This window comes from Tenrec ecaudatus, chromosome 17, assembly GCF_050624435.1.
Source record: "Tenrec ecaudatus isolate mTenEca1 chromosome 17, mTenEca1.hap1, whole genome shotgun sequence".
Taxonomy (NCBI): Eukaryota; Metazoa; Chordata; class Mammalia; order Afrosoricida; family Tenrecidae; genus Tenrec; species Tenrec ecaudatus.
Window position 1 is genome coordinate 23,609,705 of NC_134546.1, and position 20,993 is coordinate 23,630,697.

Below are 20,993 nucleotides of genomic sequence, written 5' to 3' on the forward strand. Positions count from 1 at the left end.
CAGCGGTGGGAGTGGCGACACCAGGAGGGAAGGGGGTGTAGAAAGGGAGAACCGATCTCGGAGATCTATGTGTAACCTCCTCTCTGGGAGATGGGCAATGGGGAGGCGGGTGAGGGGAGACGCCAGGGAGTGTAAGATAAGATATAATAATTATTTATAAACTATCAAGGGACCAGGGGTGGGATCGGGGAAGGAGGGGGATGGGGGGAAAAAGGGAAACCGAGCTGATTCCAGGAACCCAAGTGGAAGGTGAATTATGAGAAGGACAAGTGCAATGAATGTATAAGGGTGCTTTGCTCAATTGATGTATGTACAGACTGTGATAAGAGCCTTATGAGCCCCAATAAAAAGATTTAAAACAAAACAAAACAAAAAAATAGATAAAAGAAAAAAAAAAAAGAAACTGAGCATTTCTCACAGGAATTGTAACCTGTTACTGTTGGTAGCTTACTGTCTGTAACTCTGTGGGGCCACTGCAGTGAATGATCAAGCTCAGCAGAAAAGTAGAATGCTGAGAAAGTAGAATGTCATGAGAGGAATTCGACTGGTGTCAGAATAGCTTTAAGAAGGATGGCGTTTGGAGGCGTGTCTGAAATCTGCCTCATAGACATCAATCAGTCTTGGATGTTGCTGATGGAGAATTTGATTTTCCCTCCCTCAGTGTAACTGAAAGAGGTCAGATGTCATTCCCATGTCATTTCATTTTTTTCCCCTTACATTTTCAGAATGAGCAGAGCATTGTCATGATGGGGGGTGTGGGGCGAGGTTGGAAGAAAAGAAATATTAATCAAATTTCCTGGTCTTTTTCTCATTTTGTGTCCTTGGGGAAAATCTATAAAGATTATCGCTTGGTCTAACTATTAGTCTCTCCTTATCTGGAGGAAAGTGAAGAAAATCAATGGTAGGTGGAAACAATCAGTTCAACATCAGTGATATAGTAATGAGTTTATTGTGCCAACCTGGCCGATAAATCCATGTGAAGCTAATTGAAGGGCGGAGAGATAAATGGCTTGGTGAGCCTCGCCTTTCAAGTTCTTGGGTCTCTTGCTTTCTGATGGTCGTACCAGGGTGCAGCTGCCTTAGGCAGTTCCCTGCTTCAGCTAGCAAGACTCACCTGCAAGACATCCCTGAGAAGCCACATGGACCTACCCTAATGTAGCCCTGGGTGCTGGAGCAGCCGTGTGGAGACCCCTGCCAGCGCTGAGATGATTACATGTTTACTGATTTGGCTTTCCTCCTGCAGTCGGCGTCATTGGGTGTGTTTTGTGAGATGGAGGAGGACTTTGTGAATTGGTGTTGGACATATGGGCTAAAGTTGGACTTGTGGGCTTGGACAGCACTGGGTTGGGATGTTTTCTTGATGTGAACTTAACCTTTATATACAGCTCTCTCTTTTACATGAGTTTCTGTGGACTTGTTCCTCTAATGTACTCAGACTCACACAATCAGTCTCTCTGAGACCAGAAGAACTAGATGGTGCCTGGCTACCCCTATCAAATGCTATGAAAGGGATCACAGGAACTGTTCTGGATAGAAATGGGAAAATGTGAAACAGAGCTCAGAATCTGGAAAGAAAGAAAAAACAAACCAAAACAACCAGACATTAGAGACAGATAGAAACCCTGGAACTATAGCCCTTAAGTCACTCTTTAGGTCTGGAAAGGAATTCACCCCCAAGGCTCAATTTTAAGTCCAACAATAAGCAGCTCTATCAGGGAACAAGCCAGTACACAAACCACAGAATTATCAACCATTTGAAAGCACAAAGGCAACATTTACCCAACGGCCTAGTTCAGAAGGGTTAGGAGAGGAGAAGGAACAGAAACAAAAAGTCCAGAGAGCCAAGGTAAAAGGTGAGGGACTAAAATCACGGTGGGAATTGCAATCAATAACCTGACACAAAAGGCATAGGAATGGAAAACTGATCTGAAATCTTCACCAAATGTAAAATAAAAGGCTAAATTTAATTTTAAAAATATCCTTCCCGCTTTTTTTTAAGATTACCCTTAAGAGTCCCCCAAGAAACAGTTCTCATAATTTGACCTGGCCTCTGTCTCTTGAATCCACTGGCACAGCCGAGAGCCTTGAAAACCAGTTTTACTTGGAAAATACTGTTTTATTGTTTTTACCAATGCAGTTTAAAATTTTCTGAAAACATCATCTCAGTAAACCCCTGTAACTGTCCATTGTCTTTCAAAAAAAAGAAAAAATCTCTCAAGATTACTCCTTTTAAATCCCTAAAGAGTCACTGTAACTTTCTGAACTGGCCTCTCTGCCTTTCATTTAGCTGGCTCTGCACTGTTTTGATTAGAAATATTTTTTTAAATGACACCTTAATAAGACAAGTGTATTACTGAGAGAACTTGTTTCCAGCCAGTCTCTATTGATCACAGAGACTTGGTTAAGCGTGTTTTATTTGGAATCGGCTGGTGGATTGAGGAAACAGACCCCTCGTAGTCATATTGTTTTACTTACTCGCCTGTGTGCGTAATTGGTTTCTGGTGGTGTTTAAGTCCACTGTGTCTCTATTTACCTTCTTTTAAAATGTTCTATCCAGTAAGGAAAGTGGTATCTCAACGTCTCCAATTATTATTGTGGGGTTTTCTACCACTACTGTTAGATCTCTAAGTATTTGTTTCATACAGTTTGTGGTTGGTACTGATGTTAAGTGCATTATAATTATTATATTTTCTGGGTGGATTTACCCTTTTATTATTATATAAGGCCCTTAATTTCTTAGAATATATATTGACCCAAATGCGATTGTGTGTAATATCAGTAAGGCCACCTCTGCTCTCTTTCGGTAGCTGCATGGGTTATTATTTCCCATTCTTTTACTTTCAGTCTGTTTATGTGCTTGGGCCTTAGCTGTGTCTTTATACACAACATAAAGACAAATCGTGGGCTTTTACCTATTCTGCCACTCCTGATTTTTGAAGAGAATTTAAGCCATTTACAATTGGGGGTAATTATTGAAACTAAAAGCACTACTTCTTTTATTGTGCCAAACTTTGGTGTATGTTGAGTGAAAATAGGTGAATTACAATATATTGTACCATAATTCTTTCATGTTTGCTATTTTCTTGAATTTATTATTATCATCATTATTGCATTGCATCTTTTTTGTTTTGTTTTGCATTGCATCTTTTTATTTAGATTTTTACTTTTTAGAAATATTTTAAAAATATTTTGTTAGTGCTTATCATCAAGAGAAATCATAAAACAACTTAGAACTTATTTTAGCTTGATATCAACACTTAACATAAAACAAGTAACATACAACATTATCGCACTAGCACACCATCCTCTTTTGCTCCTCGTGCCCTCTTGTGATGGTTAAGGTTTGTTGTCAACTTTGCTGGGCCATGATTCTCAGTGGTTTGACTGTTACAATCTAATCATCCTCTGATGACTGATATACTATAATCACCTTCTTACTGTGTGCCACCAGTCAATTGAATGGAAGTTTCCTTGTGGGTATCTTTTGCAATATACATATATGTATCTTTGGATAGATATATAATTTGTTTTTTCTTCCAAAGCTCTGTTTCCTGTTTAATCTGGTTCATGCAACTGACTCATCATGATCTCACTTCTGGTTCTATGGACTTGAACCAGCAGTCTGTTTAAACCAGTGTTGCCAGCTGATCTTGAGCTTGTTAGACTCCACAACCTAGGAAAGCAGCTCCTGCAGCTGCATAAACCATCAGAAGTCTCCAACCTGATGTTTGACACATGGTCTTGGGATTTATCAGTGTTTGCAGGACTTGTCAGCCTCTGCATAAAACATCTTCTTAAGTTGATGTTCTATCTATCTATATAAAACATTCACTGATTTTGCTCCTCTAGATAGACCAGCCCAAGGGATATGATTGCTGATGTCAGATGGCTCTTGGATCAAAGCAGAGAACACCAGAAAGATGCTTCCTTGTGTGTCATTGACTGTGCAAAGGCATTTGACTGTGTGAGCCACACTAAACTGTGGCTTACCTTGAGAAGAATGGGAATTCCAAAACACTTCATTGTGCTGATTTGTAACTTGTACATGCATCAAGAGAGAGTTGTACAAATAGGACAAGGCAATAGTGCATGTTTTAAAATCAAGTAAGGTATGCATCACAGTTGTATCCTTTCACCATACTTGTTAAATCTATATGCTGAAAATATAGAATCCAGAAAAACTGTATTATATAAAGAAGAGTGAAACTTTAGGATCAGAGGAAGGCTTGTTAACAACAGATGACAGTGGAAAGTGAGGCAGACTTGAAGCACTTTCTGATCAAGATCAAGGATTGTAGTCTTCAGTATGGATTACAACTCAATGTAAAAAACAACAACAACAAAAATCCTCGCAACTGGGCCAATAGGTAACATCATGGCACATGGAGAAAGGTTGAAGTTGTCAAGGATTTTGTCTTTCTTTGATCCACACTTAATGTTTACAGAAGCAGCAGTTAAGAGATCAAAAGATCTCTTGCTCGAGGTAAATCTGCTGCACAAGACTGCTTCAGAGTATTAAAGAGCAAGGATTTTGCTTTGAGGACTGAGGTATGCCTGATTCAAGCCATGCTATTCCCCATTGCATCGTATGTATATGAAAGTTGAACACTGAATAAGGAAGACAGTAGAAAAATGCAGGCATCTGAATTGTGCTGGAGAAGAATACTGAAACCACCATGGGTTGATAAAAGGACAAATGGATCGCTTGGAAGAAATAAGCAGAGTATTCCGTAGAAGCAAGGATGGCATTGTGACTATATCCATTACTTAACTTTTGCCAATTAAACTTTTTTTTTTATTTGCATCAAAGCGAGAGTAGATAAAAATGTTTATTTTTTTGTGTTACAAAAGCAAAAATAAACCCAAGCAGATAATGAAATAAACATATAACTTTTAAAGGGTCCCGTCCTGGGTTCAGTCGTAGACATTAGTAAACAGTTCAAGTTTAGCTTGCTTCGACACTTCTCCTGGATGCTATGAGGTCTCCATCTTATAGCCATGTTTCTCTAATTCAGCTCGTAACTGATTGGAGAAGTCATCCTCTACGTTGTCATCATCCCAATTATCCTCCCAGACATGAGCATCTTCATCTTCATCTAAGCCAGCCCAGTCTTCGGCGGGGAACTCCTCGAACTCGTCGTCCTCCTCCAGGAGACCCAAGTCTACCGGCTGCTTCTTCTCCGACATCGCGTCCCTCTGAGCCGAAAGCCACCAGGGCCGCTTCAGAAAGTGGACCTCTCACGTTGCCTGCCAGGGACTGCCAGCCCCGCCGCCCGCCAATTAAACTTTTTATGGCAGTATAACTTATTGACAACAACAGTAATCAGTTGTGTAATTCTATACTTAATCAAAGTGATTTTTAGTCAGTGAAAACCAAAACTTACTACTCCATAAGCAAGAGACCCTCTTATCCCCTCCCTCTTACCCACAGTAAGCACTAATACACATTGGTCTCTATACACTTGCCTGTTCTTATTCTTTGTATATAACTGAGGTGATATAACATTTGTCCTTTGTAATTGATTCATTTCACTTAACAATCTGTCTCTAAGCGCCATCCCTGTTGTAGATGTTTCAAGATGTCATGTGTCTCACGAGCTGAATTGTACTCCATTCTATGCGCTTACCACATTTTGTTGATTCACCCGTGGATGGGCGTTTCGGTTATTTCCACTCTTCGGCCGGTGTACATGGTCCTATTGAGTTTCTGCTTTCAGTCGTCCGGGCATATGTGGAGGGATGGACTTGCTGCATCAAATGGCAGTTATGTTTTTAGAGTCTCAGGGACCACCACACATTTCCACGACAGCCGTACCATTTTGCATGCCCACCAGCAACGGAAAAAACTTCTGAGAAATTGGTTAAAAGGTGCAGCAGTTCTGGTATTAGCCTGTTGTGTGACCTTGGCACATAATTTTCCAGAGAAGAGATAATAATAGTACCTATATAAAAGGGCCCTTGTAAAGACTAAATGAACGAATACATAGTAACCACTTTAAAGCATGCCTACTATATTTGGTGCTTAATAAATATAAGCAATTATCATCGATCTATGATTAATTCTTAATATGTGGCCACAGTGATCTTTTGAAAAATGTAAAGGTAATTTTCTTGCTAATACCCTTCATTGATTTGCACATAGAAAAAAACATCCAAAAAAAAGGAAATGCATCCATGCTCCTCACCCCAAATTTAGAAATTCCTGTCTGATCTGGCTCCTGCCTACTACTTAGATCTTATCTTAACCACGTCTTCCCCTCACACATAAAATGCCAGACATATTGCCTTCCTTCAGATCCTCAAATACCCTATTTTTAATTTGTGGTATTTGTACTAGTTGTTTATATTTCCTTGAAAATCTACATACACACAGTTTTGTTGCTCACAAATTAGTTAAAATTTAAAAAATAATTTTATTAGAGGCTTACAGATATTATAATAATCCATAAATCAATGATATCAAACAAAATTATCATTGTTGTCATCATTTTCAAAACGTTTTCTTTCTACTTGAGCCCTTGGTATCAGCTCATTTCCCCCCTCCCTCCCCTGAGTCCTTGATAATATATCAATTATTTTTTCATGTCTTACACTGATGGATGTCTCTCTTCACCCACTTTTCTGTTGTCCATCCCCCTGGGAGGGGGCTATATGTAGATCATTGTGATTGGTTCCCCCTTTCTCTTCCCACCTTACCCCTACCCTCCTGGTATCAATATTCTTATTATTGGTCCTGAGAGTTTAATCTGTCCTGGATTCTGTGTTTCCAGCTCTTATCTATACCAGTGTACATGTACTGGTCTAACTGGATTTGTAAGGTAGAATGGGGGTCATGATAGTGGGCTTGGGGGGGTGGTATTAAAGAATTAGAGGAATGTTGTGTGTTCCTTTGCTGCTATGCTGCACCCTGGATCTTTTTCTTTCCTTGTGACTCTTCTGTGAGGGGATGTCCCATGTCTACAGATGGGCTTTCGGTCTTCACTCCGGACCCCACCCCACCCCATTTGCATTGGTATGATTGTTTTGGGTCTTCTGAAGCCTGATACCTAATCTCGTCAACACTTTGTTATCACACAGGCTGGTTTGCTTCTTCCATGTGGGCTTTGTGGCTTGCGTGCAGGAAAAAGTTGTGGAAAATGGAATTGAAAGACAATGGAATTTTCCCACAAAACTTTTAGAAGTCCCCTTCTACGATGAAAACCATGGCCATGAGTTGTATGACTCCATTAACCTCTACCGTGTATTTGCTGATGGTCCACTAGATTCAGATGACTGGTTTGCTTTGTCTTTAAGGTTTAATAAGTCTCTATATAGAACATGTTCACCACTTGTCATTTGTGGTATTGTGGAGCCCTGGTGGCTCAGTCGTTAAGCATTGGGATGCCACCTGGATGGTCGGTAGTTGGAAACCACCAGCAGGTCTGAGGGAGAAAGACTGGCCTTTCTACTCCCATGAATAGTTACAGTCTTGGACATCCACAGAGGCCAGCTATGAGTGGGCACTGACTTGATGCCAGTGAGTTTGTTAGGTAGCAGGACAGGGACAGAGTTGCCCCTCTCCGTGACTGAAGGCCCCCTGCAGGACGTTGGAAGAGCCAGGTGGGCAGTACCCTTGGTGGCCCACACTCTGCCCAGGTGGGCTTAATTCAGCCAATGGGGTCAACCAATACTTTTGACCCGCCTCCCAGACAGAGGCCTCAAATACCTTGACCTGGACACTGCTGGTCTCTTCTTTGCTTCGGCTCCTATCCTGTGCCCAATTGGCCATGCTGCAATCGCGCTGGCCTCAGGCTATCACGTGTGGGTGTGCAGTCCCATGAGGTTGCCCACGTTCAGTAAAACCTGAAACTTCTTTCATCCTTTATAAAAACCCACTTGGCAATGTAAGACATGGAAAAAAAAACTATTAACAAGGGTTCATGAGGGACGGAGGGTGGGGAAGGAAGGAAGGAAAAATGAGGACGGGCTGATACGAAGGGATCAAGTAGATGTTTAGAAAATGATGATAGCAACAAATGTACATTGTACATTGTGCTTGACACAATGCATGTATGCATGTGTGTATGTATTCTAATAGCTGTAAGATCCCCCAATAAAATGATTAAAACATAAAAACAAACCCACTTAAATCACAAACCAGGCTTCAGTGTGAATTCCTTTCATGCAAAGCCAAGAACCGAGGTATTTCCCCCCAGAAAACCTAACAGGTTTTGTTTTGTTTTTGGTGGCTTGCAAGTTGCAGTGAAGTTGCAAGCTATGCCACTAATATTTACAATGAGCAGGGTCACCATGGTGGGCAGGCGTCAGTGGTGCTTCCAGACTGAGGATTTTTTGAAAACCCTATGAGAAGCAGCAGAAATATAATTCGATATAATGCCAGCAGATAAGTCGTGCTAGTTGAAGGAACTCAAAATATGACCGAGGAGAAAGAACTACTTCCTCAGAGTAGGGTTGACCTTCATTCCACGTATGGAGATCACACACCGACGCCGAGGGCAAACCATGATTAGGTCTCAAACAGTTCCTTGAACTTGACTGCTCCTCCACGGCAGCCTGGAGGCGCTTCTTGCCCCAACAAGTCCCTGGTAGGGCCCCGGGGAAGCGCACCTCACTGCTCCTCTGCTCCCCGGGCCGGGACGGGGGAGCCACCAGAAGAGGGCGAAGGCTCCAGAGAATTCCGGCTTCTCGCAGCCAAACGACCCTCTATGCCCCGCCCCTTCCGCTTGGAGCCCTTCCGAATTCCGGTTTCTCGCGGCCAATCGACCTCCGATGCCCCGCCCCTTCCGCTTGGAGAAAAAACACGCGCCCCCTGAACGCCGTCTTCCGGCAGGAGCTGTGTAGCTCCTCATCATGGTGAGTTGGCCCGCCGGTGGGGGTAGCTGTCGGGGGCGAGTCTTTTTTTTTGGTTTTCCTTTCACGTGCTCCTGAGCAGCTTTCAAACGCCTCTGCGGCCCAAAGGAGCGCCTGTGGGATTTGCGGCCGTGCCCCCGGTGGGAACGGCTGTCTCCCTCAGGGGTGCCCCCTCAGCCCTTTGCTCTGCCGCTGGGGATCCTGGCCCCCCAGCCGGCTAAGCTTTCACCTCCTGGCGAGCTCCTGGCTTCCCGTTGAGGTGTCCTGTTGTAGAAACCGAAGCTTGGTCGGCAACGGGCTACAACCCCCTGCAGAAGATCTGCAAATGAGTCCACACCAACGACAGACACGGTGACGCTAGGCGGGCGGCCCAGGGTTCTGAGTAGGCTCTTAGGGCAGACACCTCCCCTTTGGCAACTTGGCTTTTGCGTCCTGGAAGGCGGTAGCCTGCTGTGGGGGCAGTCGACAGACGGTGACTGGGGAAAGTCGCGGTGTTGGTAGTGCATCTCGTCACTGCTTTGATCTCTGTGTGCCTGTGGTTGTAGACGTTTAGCGTCTAAAGGTTGTTAGAGAAAGTAATCATTTTTGTGCCTTTAGCAATCAAGCACTGGGCTGTGATTTCCCGTGTCATAAGGTGCACGGAGTGCTTAATTAATTGATTGCCTACAATTGATGCCTGGGGTTCTGTGCCTAAGCCAGTGTTATTTTACGAATATGAGCGGGCAAGTATTTTCTTCACACACTTTCTTTGTTGCCTGCAAATTTTCTCGAGTCCTTGTTTTACACACACACACACACACACACACACACACGTGCTGTTCTAGACATTCACTTATGGGTAGCTAGTCTGATAGTAGTAAAATGTGACCCCAGTCTTCCTTGCTTAAAATCCTATGCTTTTTTCCTGTAATAACCCGTATGTATAGCATGACATATAAAGCCATTCATGGTTACACTTTACCTTTCTTGACTCCTTGTGCACACACACAACAGTTATCTTCCAGCTACAGGGAACAGCTCACAGAATGCTACAAGAATTGGGCTTTCATACAATTTGTACTTGCTGTTGTATCTATCTGAACTAGTCTCTATCTCACTCCCACCCCCGCCACCCCCCCACATCCTTTTCAGTTTTTTTACATGTTCGTGCTCTTCCATGCCCCAGGTATGTGTGCTATTCTTTTGTGTTCCCTTGATACCTTGCACTAACCAAAACCATCTGTAGCTCCTTAACACATTATGCTAAAAATTTTGTATTTACCTACTTTGTCTTTCTCACTTTTTAGACTGTAAGCTCTATTGAGAGCAGGGCCCTTTTTATTCCCTGTGGTGTTTCCTGGACCTTGAATATTGCCTGGCCTAGAGGAAGTTTGCAGTAAACAATTTTAATGAACTACTGAATAAACAACCATGGTGCCACATTTTTATGTTTGAAACATTTAACACTACAGAGAAATAGTAGCACTTAAAGTTTGTTTTAAAGGGTAATGGAGGAAAATTTTATGAGTCACCTATTGTATATTTGTTGTTTATTAAGAACACTGCAAAGCACAGTGTTGTGTTGGAAAATAAAAATGTTTGACATTAAAGAAATAACTAAAAAATTTTTCATTGCAAGTAGATAAAGGATATCAACTCATTAATTATGTAACAAATGACATATAACACTCACAGACATACACGAATCATTAGTCTGGAATGGCCTGGGAAAGTTTCATGTAGGAAGTGAAACATGAAACAGTACTTTTTGCCTTACTTGTGTAGTCGATGTAATATTCATTACCCTCAGTTACATGGAGAAACAGGTCAACCTCGAGTAGAGCTTGGATTAGACAAATCTGGCCTTTGGCTCTATAGTGGTACCCATCCTGAGACATGGGTAAATCAGTTAGAGTGAGAATTCAAGTCTGATGTAGAAGATTTGACCACAAAGAAATGGGCTAAGTCGCTGAAAATTTAAAGTTGTAAAACTAGAGTGTATCTTGATAGCAATACTGGGGAACCAATATAAACTTGGAAAAAGGAACATGAATATTGGGATTTTTGTTTTGTTTTTAGTATTACAATGGTATCAGAAAGGTTTAAAAGCCCTATGTGGGGTCTCTGTGAGTTAGAATCAACTTAATGGAAGTGGGTTTGGTGTGTTTTTGTTTTAACATTTTTTGTCTTGAAATTTGGCATAATGCAACCAATGACATTACTAAGCATTGGAAAAAAATAGGATATGTCTTCTTTGTTACCTGCTCAAAAGTTTACTAGATGCTAACTGCAGGAGAATCATACTCTGAATTGAATCTAAAAGTTTTTATATTTGTAATCTGTTAACATTCCAGTTTCATTGCTTTCTATGGGACTCCAACCTTTAAGTTCAACAGATGGTAGATACATAGTATTGTTGTTATTGTGATTGTGGACTTTACCATCCAGGAAAGCATTTTGTTGAAATCAAAATATTTAAATACCCAGACACATAACTGGAATTCATATTTACAAAACAAAACAAAAATATTTAAATACATAAATATTTACTAATATGACCTACTGAAAGTTGCGAATACTTTTCCCCTAAAAGCAAACACTACTTATCTGGATAATAATTAAAGATAATAATTGTAACGTTTAAAACTGACAGATAAGTACAGGTCAATGGTTAGTTTGTCATACTGTGGTGGTTTGTGTGTTGCTGTGATGCTGAAAACCATGTCACTGGTATTTGATACCAGCAGGGTCGCCCAATGTGAACAGATTTCAGCAGAGCTACTAGATTAAGATGACGAAGGAATAAGCTGTCTGCTTCTGAAAAATTAGCTGCTGAAAATTTTATGAATAGCAGCAGAACATTGTCAGACATAGTGACAGAAGGTGAGCCCATCATCGAAGTGTGTGTCAGAAGAGACACTGAAACTTGCTTTTAATTGCATAGTAGCTAAGACAAATGGAAGAAATTATGAAAAAAGCTGAAAACATTTCAAAAGGCAGCTCAAGAAGACAAAGTATTATGATGAAATATGCAAAAAGATCTAGAATTAGAGGACCAAAAACAACAACATTCTCAGCAGATCTTAAACTGAAAGAACTCAAGGAAAAATTCAAGCCTTGGGTTAACAATATTAAAAAAACTGCATGGGCAAGAAAATAGTGAATGATGCAGGAAGCATTAAAAGAAGACAGTATATCCACTCGCTGTACCACAAAGAACTAATCGATAGTTAACTATTTCAAGAAGTAACATATGATCAATAACCAAAGGTACTGAAGGAAGAAATCCAAGCTGCACTGAAGGCATCGATCAAAAGCAAGGCTCCAGGAATTGATGGAATACCAATTAAAATGTTTCAACAAGCTGATGAAACACTGGAAAGCACTCACCAAGAAATTTGGAAGACAATTCCTGGCCAACTGACTGGAAGAGATCTGTATGTGTACCTGTTCCAAGGAAAGATGACCCAACAGATTGTACAAATTATAGAACTCTATCACTGATATCACATGCAAGTACAATTTTCCTAAAGAACATCCAACAACGATTGTAGTAGTACACTGACAAGGAGCTACCAGAAATTCAGAATTTGGAAGAAGTCATAGAGCAAGAGCTATCGTTGTTGGTGTCAGATGGATATTGACTGAAAGACAATACCAGAAAGTTGTATGCTGTGTAAGTTTGTTTTGAATCATTTTATTGGGGGCTTGTACAACTCTTATCACAATCAATACATACATCCATGTGTCAAGCACATTGTGTATTTGTTGCCATCCTCAAAACATTTGCTTTCTACTTGAGCACTTGGTATCAGCTCTTAATTTTTTCCCTCCCTCCCTCCCTCCCTCCCTCCCTCATGAACCCTTGATAATTTATAAAGTATTATTTTGTCATGTCTTACACTGTCAGATGTCTCCCTTCACCCACTTTTCTGTAGTCCATCCCCCAGGGAGGAGTTTATATGTAGATCCTTGTAATTGGTTCCCCCTTTCTACCCCACCTTCCCTCCACCCTCCCGGTATCACCACTCTCACCACCAATCCTGAAGGGATCATCTGTCCTGGATTCCCTGTTTCCAGTTCCTATCTGTACCAGTGTACATCCTCTGGTCTAGCCGGATTTGTAAGGTTGAATTGGGATCATGATGGTGGGGATAGAGGGTAGGTGGGTAGGAGGGGAAGGAAGCATTAAAGAAGTAGAGGAAAGTTGTATGTTTTATCATTGCTACACTGCATCTGCCTGGCTGGTCTCCTCCTTCTGTAAGGGGATGTCTAATTGCCTACAGATGAGCTTTGGGTCCTCAATCTGCACTCCCCCTCATTCATTATGATATTGTATGCTGTGTTCCATTGACTACGCAAAGGCATTCGATTGTGTGGATTATAAGAAACCCTCACTGGCCTTGAAAAGAATGGAAATAGCCTGGAGAGGAATTTCAGAACTCTTACTGTCTCACACAGAACTTGACCAAGAGGTAGTTGTGGGAATAGAAAAAAGGATACTACGTGGTTTAAAATCAAGAAAAGTATGCATCAGAATTGTATCTTCCCACCATACATAATATGAGTGATAAGCAAGTAATCAGAGAATCAGGATTATATGAAAATGAATGTGGTATCCAGATTGGAGGAAGACTTATTGACAAACTACAATATGCAGATGACACATCTTTGCTTGCAAAAAGTGAGGAGGATTTATAGTATCTTCTGGGGAAAATCAAGGATTGCAGCCATCATCAGTATGGCTTACAACTCGAAGAAAAGCAAGCTCCTCTCAACTGGACCAGGTCATCATCATGGACAGAGGTAAGACTGAAGTCAAGGACTCATCCAGTTGGATCCACACTCAGTGCTCATGGAAGCAGCAGCCAAGGGATCAGAAGATAGGTTGCACTGGGTAACCTGTACACCAACGTGTGGGAAACCGAAGATATTAGTTTGAGGACTAAGGTGCGCCTTGACTTACACCATGGTATTTTTAATCGCCTCATAATGTGTGAAAGTTGTTCATTGAGTGAAGAAGGAAGAAAAACTGATGAATTTGAATTGTGGTGCTGGCGAAGAATTTTGAAAGCATCATGAACTGCCAAAAGAGCAGACAAATCTGTCTCAGAAAAAGTACATTCAAAGTGCTTCTTGGAGGCAAAATGAGACTTGTTATATATTTGGTGATGTTGTCAGGATAGAGCAGGCCTTGGAGAAGGACCTCATGCTTTGTAAAGTAGAGGGGCAGCGAAAAGGAGGAAGGCTCTAGACAAACGGGTTGATACAGTGGCTGCAATAGTGTGTTCAAATATAAGAACAACTGTGAGGATGTTGTAGGAGCAGGCGGTGTTTGATTTTGTAGGGTCACTGTGAGTCATCGCCAACATCATTGTTTTAAGTACCACTGAGTGAACGCCAACTCAGGACAACCTTGTTACAGCGGAATGAAATGTTCGCTCGTCCTTACAATCTCCAGTATGTTTGAATCCATAGATGCAGCTTAGGGTTGCCCACACCTCTGGCCTCTAGTACACCAATCGGCCTCTCTTAAAGCCACTTGCAAGGTAAAGATCAGGTAATAAGTAATGTTCTGTGTTGATTCATAAGATTTCCATTGCCTAATTTTCAGAAGCGGGTCTGTTAGCCTCTTCTCCATTATTCTAGAAGCGCCACTAAAACTTGTCCTCTGTGGACGACCCTCCAGGAGTTTAAATGTCATTGGCAAGGCCTTCAGCCTCATAGCAGCATGCCAGCCACCACAGCACAGCAGATGATAGATCACAAAAAGAGACCACAGAGTTGTTTCTGAAAACCGTAACACAAAAACGAATAGGGTGGTGCTATGTTTTCATAGGTTAAGTAGTTCAGAAGGGTAAGTAGTTTTGAAGAATAAAAATTAATTAGCTCTTTTTTGACACCTTTCCCATTATTTCCAGTAAACAAACTCAGTTCATAACACATGAAAATTAGCCGTTTGACCTTCATCACAGATATGTGAATTAAGATTCTAATTGATTGTTGATATCACATCACAGGAAGAGGTCTGATGTGATTTTCATCAAATGGAGATCGTCTGGTTTTAAGGCCGGGGACACTCGGGGGCAAGAGGATGGGGTGTATGCATAGGCTGCTGAGAAGCAGGAATCCCTCAGAATAGCTGAGGCTGAAATTCAGCAAGAGATTGGTGTGACTGTCTATAGGGAGAGCCATGTCATTTATTCTCTTTCTTTTTGAGGTATGTCATTTTTTTTAAAAGGTAAAAATGGTGGAGACAATGTGATTTCAAATGAGCAATGGAAAGTTAAAAATAGAATATTTTGAATGACTAAGGTATTTATTTGACAGGCTTTATAGATTTTTTAAAATAGGATAACTCTTTTGGGTAGATTTTTATGAGAGGCTATTTTCAGGGGTTTGTGTAAGAATGTTTTATTCCCATATGTAGTAAATTTGACCAGTTTTATTTTTTCCTTCACATTTTTTTATTTAAAAAAAACCTTCTTTAACTTCAAAATTAAGAAATCATCCATAATATGAATACTCTCAATTAAAAAAATTGAGATATTTAGAGTGAGGATCCAACTTTATCTTTTTTTCAAATAATGCTTATTGGGTAGCTCATACTTTCTTCCGATCTGGGTTGCTGCCTTTATCATAAGCTAGTTTCGATTATGTGCTGGGCTTTCAATTATTTCTGCTAAGGCTTTCCCTGTGGCTTGCTGATCTTAGATGGTGGATTCCAGTTTATTCAAGCATTCCGTGTCTGTCTTGTGTAGCCTACTTCAAGGCCCTTTCTTGCCTAACTCCATACCACATAAAGCAGGGGGCTAGAAGGAAACCTCAGAAGCTGTGTGATCATAATGCCAGAATTTCACGACTTGTCACTTTGGTTAATAAAGTGTAGTATTTTCTTTCCAATGGAACCATTTGCCGATTTTTCCCTTTGATTATTCAAAATTGCCAATTAAAAAATAGTATCATTTGGAGCTAAAATACATGGGTTCAGATGTGTTAGCTTATTTATTAGCTGTGTATTAGCTCTTTGACCTTTGATAATTTACCAAAAATTGTTTCTCCCTCATGGGATTGTTATATTAAATAAGTCACATTAAATGTGAAATGTCAAGAATAAGTGTTTGGCATATACTGATCGCTCAACGTTAGTTGTTATCACAGAACTCTGAGAACTAGAGGCTTTAAGAACGAAGCTGATGCTTTGTTTTGTTTTGTTTTAAAGGGGACGATTCATCTTTTTCGAAAACCACAAAGATCTCTTTTTGGCAAGTTATTACAGGAATTTAGACTTGTCGCAGCTGATCGAAGAGTAAGTTATTTTTAGTTATTTCACAAGTAACCTAACATTAAAAACGTACTCTCAAGAGGAAATGTAAGTCGCTCTCAGTCGCATCACATTTTTCGTTTGCTGTGTGGGGAGTGATTTTAAAACGTGAACTGCAGTTGTTTGCTGTACAGCCATTTGGCGCTGGTGGGAGGTAGCTAGGCTTCTGTTAAAATTTGTGTTCTAAACTTAAAGAGTTTTAAGGAAAAAAACGAGTGCCTTGTTAATTAAAATATGTTAAATGCTGTTTAAAGCTATATCTTTTTTTAAGGGCTGGACGTGTTTTATTTTTATCATTTTATTGGGAGCTTTTACAGATGTAACAGTCCATAATTCAGTTAAATCAAGCATAATTGTACAATTGCTACCACCATCAGTTTCTAAACATTTTCTTTCTTCTTGAACTCTTTGCTCTCAGCTCTCCTTTATTCCCTCCTGCCCCCACTCTGCCTACCAGGGAACCCTTATTATATATTACTATTGTTATTATATGTATTATTTAACCATTTATGCCTTATTTTTAATGCAAGAGAGGAAAAATATGTTAATGCTTTGATACTGTAAAAATATCATGCTTTGAGACTACAAATGAAACTTCTATTCCTAAAACTTGGATTATAGTCAAAAGTCAATAAATTTAGCTAGTATTTTTAAATACTATCATAGTTTGAATCTTAAACTTGAAGAGCCATGAGTAGAGGATTCTTCTACTCTTTAGATTTCTAGTCCATCTAGGATGAGTTTGTGAGACTAGATAGGTGACTATTGCCTGTATTCTTCAGCACTACATTTTGCTGAAGTGCAGTGTACCCAGAACATACAGTAGGCAAAAGACGGGTAGAGGAACACTGGAACAGTGACTGTGTATAGCGGTCTCATCGCTTCACCTCTGCTCCTGTCATAATTCTCGATGATTTCACAGTTCTTATTTCCTTGCCATAAGTAATCTTTTAAAAATAGTTTATTAACCTATAATTCATATGTCATACAATGCAGAGGTTTAAATATATCAACGAGAGTTGTGCACTTCTCACTACAATCTGTTTCAGGACATTTTCTTCGTTCTTGTGTTCATTATTCTTAGCACGCCATAATCTTGTCTTTCTTCCTGACCCTGGATGTCCATTCCTGTAGCCCAAGTCCAAGTACAGACCTTCCCATGTATGATAGCTTTATCTTGTCTTCTCAATTTCAGGCCTTTCCGTCACAGTCATCATCTTCTGTCTTTCTAGTTCCTACCTTCTAGTACCCCCATTCTAAGAACTCTTCGGTCTCATTAGTCAATTCGTTGACTCTGCCAGATTTTCACTATAATCTCATTTTCCTTTTATATTTCTCTCACTTGCTTCCTTACCCAACTTAAGTTCTGTGGCTCGCATTTTAATTTGCTTGCATATGCTTCAATTCCTTTGTTCCCCTTCTTCCCTTTTCATACTTCCTCCTGCATCGTTGACAAATCCTTCACCTTCATTGAGTACATTCTACCTGTACAGAATACATTCTGCTGACTGGTGTCACTTTACATTCCTGATACAGCAGGCCATTATTGCAGACTAAACGAGATGCCCCATAGGTGTCATTAAATTAGATGAGCATGTCATCTAGGAGATTGGGAAATTTATTGCTCTCAGTTTTTATCTCTCCTAAATGCCTTTCATATCCTTTGCTTTCATTTCTTTCCTCAAACTTCTGAGGTCATCTTTGCCATCCTCCCTCCAGCCTGTTGTTCTTCCTTAGCGTTCTCAGTTATGGGAAGAAGTAATCAGAAGAGAACTCCACAGCCATCCCCTCCGATGTCTATGAATGCACCTTCTTCACTGTCTACGGTCGGTCAGTGCCCTCCAACGTTACACGTCCCCTCCGATGTCTATGAGTACACCTTCTTCACTGTCTACGGTCGGTCAGGGCCCTCCAATGTTACACGTCCCCTCCAATGTCTATGAATGCACCTTCTTCACTGTCTACGGTCGGTCAGTGCCCTCCAATGTTACACGTCCCCTCCAATGTCTATGAATGCACCTTCTTCACTGTCTACAGTCGGTCAGTGCCCTCCAATGTTACACGTCCCCTCCAATGTCTATGAATGCACCTTCTTCACTGTCTACGGTCAGTCAGTGCCCTCCAATGTTACACGTCCCCTCCAATGTCTATTAGTTACACGTCCCCTCCAATGTCTATGAATGCACCTTCTTCACTGTCTACGGTCAGTCAGTCCCCTCCAATGTTACACGTCCCCTCCGATGTCTATGAATGCACCTTCTTCACTGTCTACGGTTGGTCAGTCCCCTCCAATGTTACACGTCCCCTCCAATGTCTATGAATGCACCTTCTTCACTGTGTACGGTCAGTCAGTCCCCTCCAATGTTACACGTCCCCTCCAATGTCTATTAGTTACACGTCCCCTCCAATGTCTATGAATGCACCTTCTTCACTGTCTACGGTCAGTCAGTCCCCTCCAATGTTACACGTCCCCTCCGATGTCTATGAATGCACCTTCTTCACTGTCTACGGTCAGTCAGTGCCCTCCAATGATACACGTCCCCTCCAATGTCTATTAGTTACACGTCCCCTCCAATGTCTATGAATGCACCTTCTTCATTGTCTACGGTCGGTCAGTGCCCTCCAATGTCTATGAGTGCACCTTCTTCACTGTCTACGGTCAGTCAGTGCCCTCCAATGTTACACGTCCCCTCCAATGTCTATTAGTTACACGTCCCCTCCAATGTCTATGAATGCACCTTCTTCACTGTCTACGGTCAGTCAGTGCCCTCCAATGTCTATGAGTGCACCTTCTTCACTGTCTGCGGTCGGTCAGTGCCCTGACTTGCTTCTTGTTCCTCTGCTTTTTACATTATTATTCCTTCTTGCATTATTCTCCTTCTTGGACCATAACGACCAGCTCGTAGATACTGCTTCATTTCTCGGCTTCCTTTTATAGTGCCTCTGTGTGAAAGGTGTACTTTCGCGTCTTCCTGCTCTATGGAACCCAAACCAGTCTGGTTCTGTTCCTCACCGTTCTGCCAAACAGCCCTTATAAGCTAGCCGGGGACAACAGTGTTGCCAAAATCAATGGCTGTCTTCATTTCTTATTTTACTTTACCTCCAACTGTGTTTGACAAAATTGGTAACTTCCTCCTAACATTACTATTTCTGTGAACTTTTAGAGACCCCCTTAGCTGTCCTCCTAGGTAGTTGGCCATTATTATCATTAAAAAAAATATCTTGTAGGTGAAAGTTTATACTGCAAAGCTGGTTCCCATTCAACAATTGTGCACCTACTACTGTCCAGCGACATGGGTTACAATCTTGAGTTTGTGCCAATGGTCTCATGATTTGTTTAGATGTTTCACTCCAGTAATTTAATGGACTTTATTTTTAAATCTCCTTTCCCACTTTCTCCTCATTTTTCTGACCTTCAAGTTGTAAAGTGCCTGTGGGCTTAGAGTACCAGCCTCTCTTTCTGTATACTTAATGCTTGGTGATTCCATGGTGCTAACTACCATCTGTATTCTGATGACCCCCTAACACTCTCTCAAACCCTGTTCTCTCCTCTGCCTCGAGATGTTGTAATGTAATGGTCTTCTCCACATGAATTCCCACTGGCTATCTAACAGGTACCTTGAAATCTATGTAGTAACTTCGCTTTTCTACCCCTCCCTCAATAACTGGCTACTCTATTTTGTTTGTTTGTTTGTTTGTTTGTTTAATGCTCAGGCCAGGAACCTCCAAATCATTTTCAACTACTGCTTTCCCTTTTTATCATAGTCATTTTAATCAGCAAATCCTGTCAGCTGTATCTTCAAGAAATACTCAGAATCTGACTCTCGTTTTTAAGAATTTTATTGGGACTCTGTAAACACCTTTAGTAGCTTCGGAGCCACTGTCATTTCTCACACAGGTTATTGCAGGACTTTTGAAAGGCCTTTCCTGCTCCCATCCCTATCCCTGCCCCTCTACAGATCGTTGTCTACAGAGTAGCCGTAATACAGTTTTTCTAAAGAAAAGCTCTCATTTTCCATCTCATTCAGAATAAATCCCAATTCTTCTCCTAGTTACAAGGTACTACTTGATGTAGCCCAAACTTTTTCTTACCCACTCAGCTGGGCACCGTTTTACCTCAGGGCATTTCTACTGTGGTTCTCATTTTTTCTCGATCTGCTTACTTAGTTATACCTTTGCCTTTTCCAGCTGTCTGGCCACAAGTCATCTATGACGGGTCTTTTCTGACCACTCTATGGAAAAGAGCAATCCTTCCTATCTCCCATCACTGACTTCTTTCCTGCTTTATTTTTCTTCAGTGACTGCTTACTGTCCATCACATCTCACCGCCTTAGATTGTGAGCCCAAGTTTCAGTCACTATTGTGCTTAGGATATTCTCCGTGTCTTGAACACGTCTGGCATAAACTAGGCGCTCATTTATGTGTTGAAGAGCTTGATTCTGCAGCAAAGCTGCAGAGTGTCATTTTGAGATTACATGCTTCATTCTCATTTTTCTGACTGGTCTGGACTCCCTATCCTGACTAAATCCCAGTCATTTCATTAATGTCCTCATTGGTTCTAGAGCCCCCTAGCCCATTAATCTGTCACATCAACTCCGAAGCCTGTGTCATCTCTACCACACCTCTTCTCTTGCTGGGTGCTAGAGGAAGTTGCAGAATAGTGTCTGCCACAAATCCATGCAGGTAATTTTTATTCTCTTACTCAAAATCCACAGGGGCAGTTTTACCCTTGTCCTACAGAGTTGCTGTGGGTCGGAATTGACTCAATGACAGTGAGTCTAGTCTATTTGGTGATTTAATAGCTTCCTCACCAAAACTGCTGTTCTGTAGATTCTTTCAT

The 20,993-nt window shown here is 41.1% G+C and overlaps 2 protein-coding genes across 3 annotated transcripts in view; one reads left to right on the plus strand and one right to left on the minus strand.

Annotated features, from left to right (window-relative positions):
• Positions 1–4,811: 4,811 nt before the first annotated feature.
• On the minus strand, positions 4,812–5,268 carry LOC142430223 (26S proteasome complex subunit SEM1). Its single transcript, XM_075535251.1, has one exon. It carries the CDS (start codon positions 5,185–5,187, stop codon positions 4,975–4,977), a length of 213 nt encoding a protein of 70 aa, XP_075391366.1. The 5' UTR covers positions 5,188–5,268; the 3' UTR covers positions 4,812–4,974.
• Positions 5,269–8,773: 3,505 nt separating this feature from the next.
• The window catches only part of SLC30A6 (solute carrier family 30 member 6), a 51,328-nt gene continuing 39,108 nt past the window's right edge, over positions 8,774–20,993 (plus strand). For both annotated transcript variants that reach the window (XM_075535305.1, XM_075535306.1), the window contains exons 1-2: positions 8,774–8,853; positions 16,052–16,138. In XM_075535305.1, the coding sequence (XP_075391420.1) occupies positions 8,851–8,853; positions 16,052–16,138 (90 nt within the window). In that variant the 5' untranslated portion in view covers positions 8,774–8,850. The remainder of the gene's footprint in view (positions 8,854–16,051; positions 16,139–20,993) is intronic.

What these genes read in the sequence shown, in the direction of transcription:
- LOC142430223 (XM_075535251.1), bottom strand. Translation starts at nt 5,187, where the DNA reads ATGTCGGAGAAGAAGCAGCCGGTAGACTTGGGTCTCCTGGAGGAGGAC.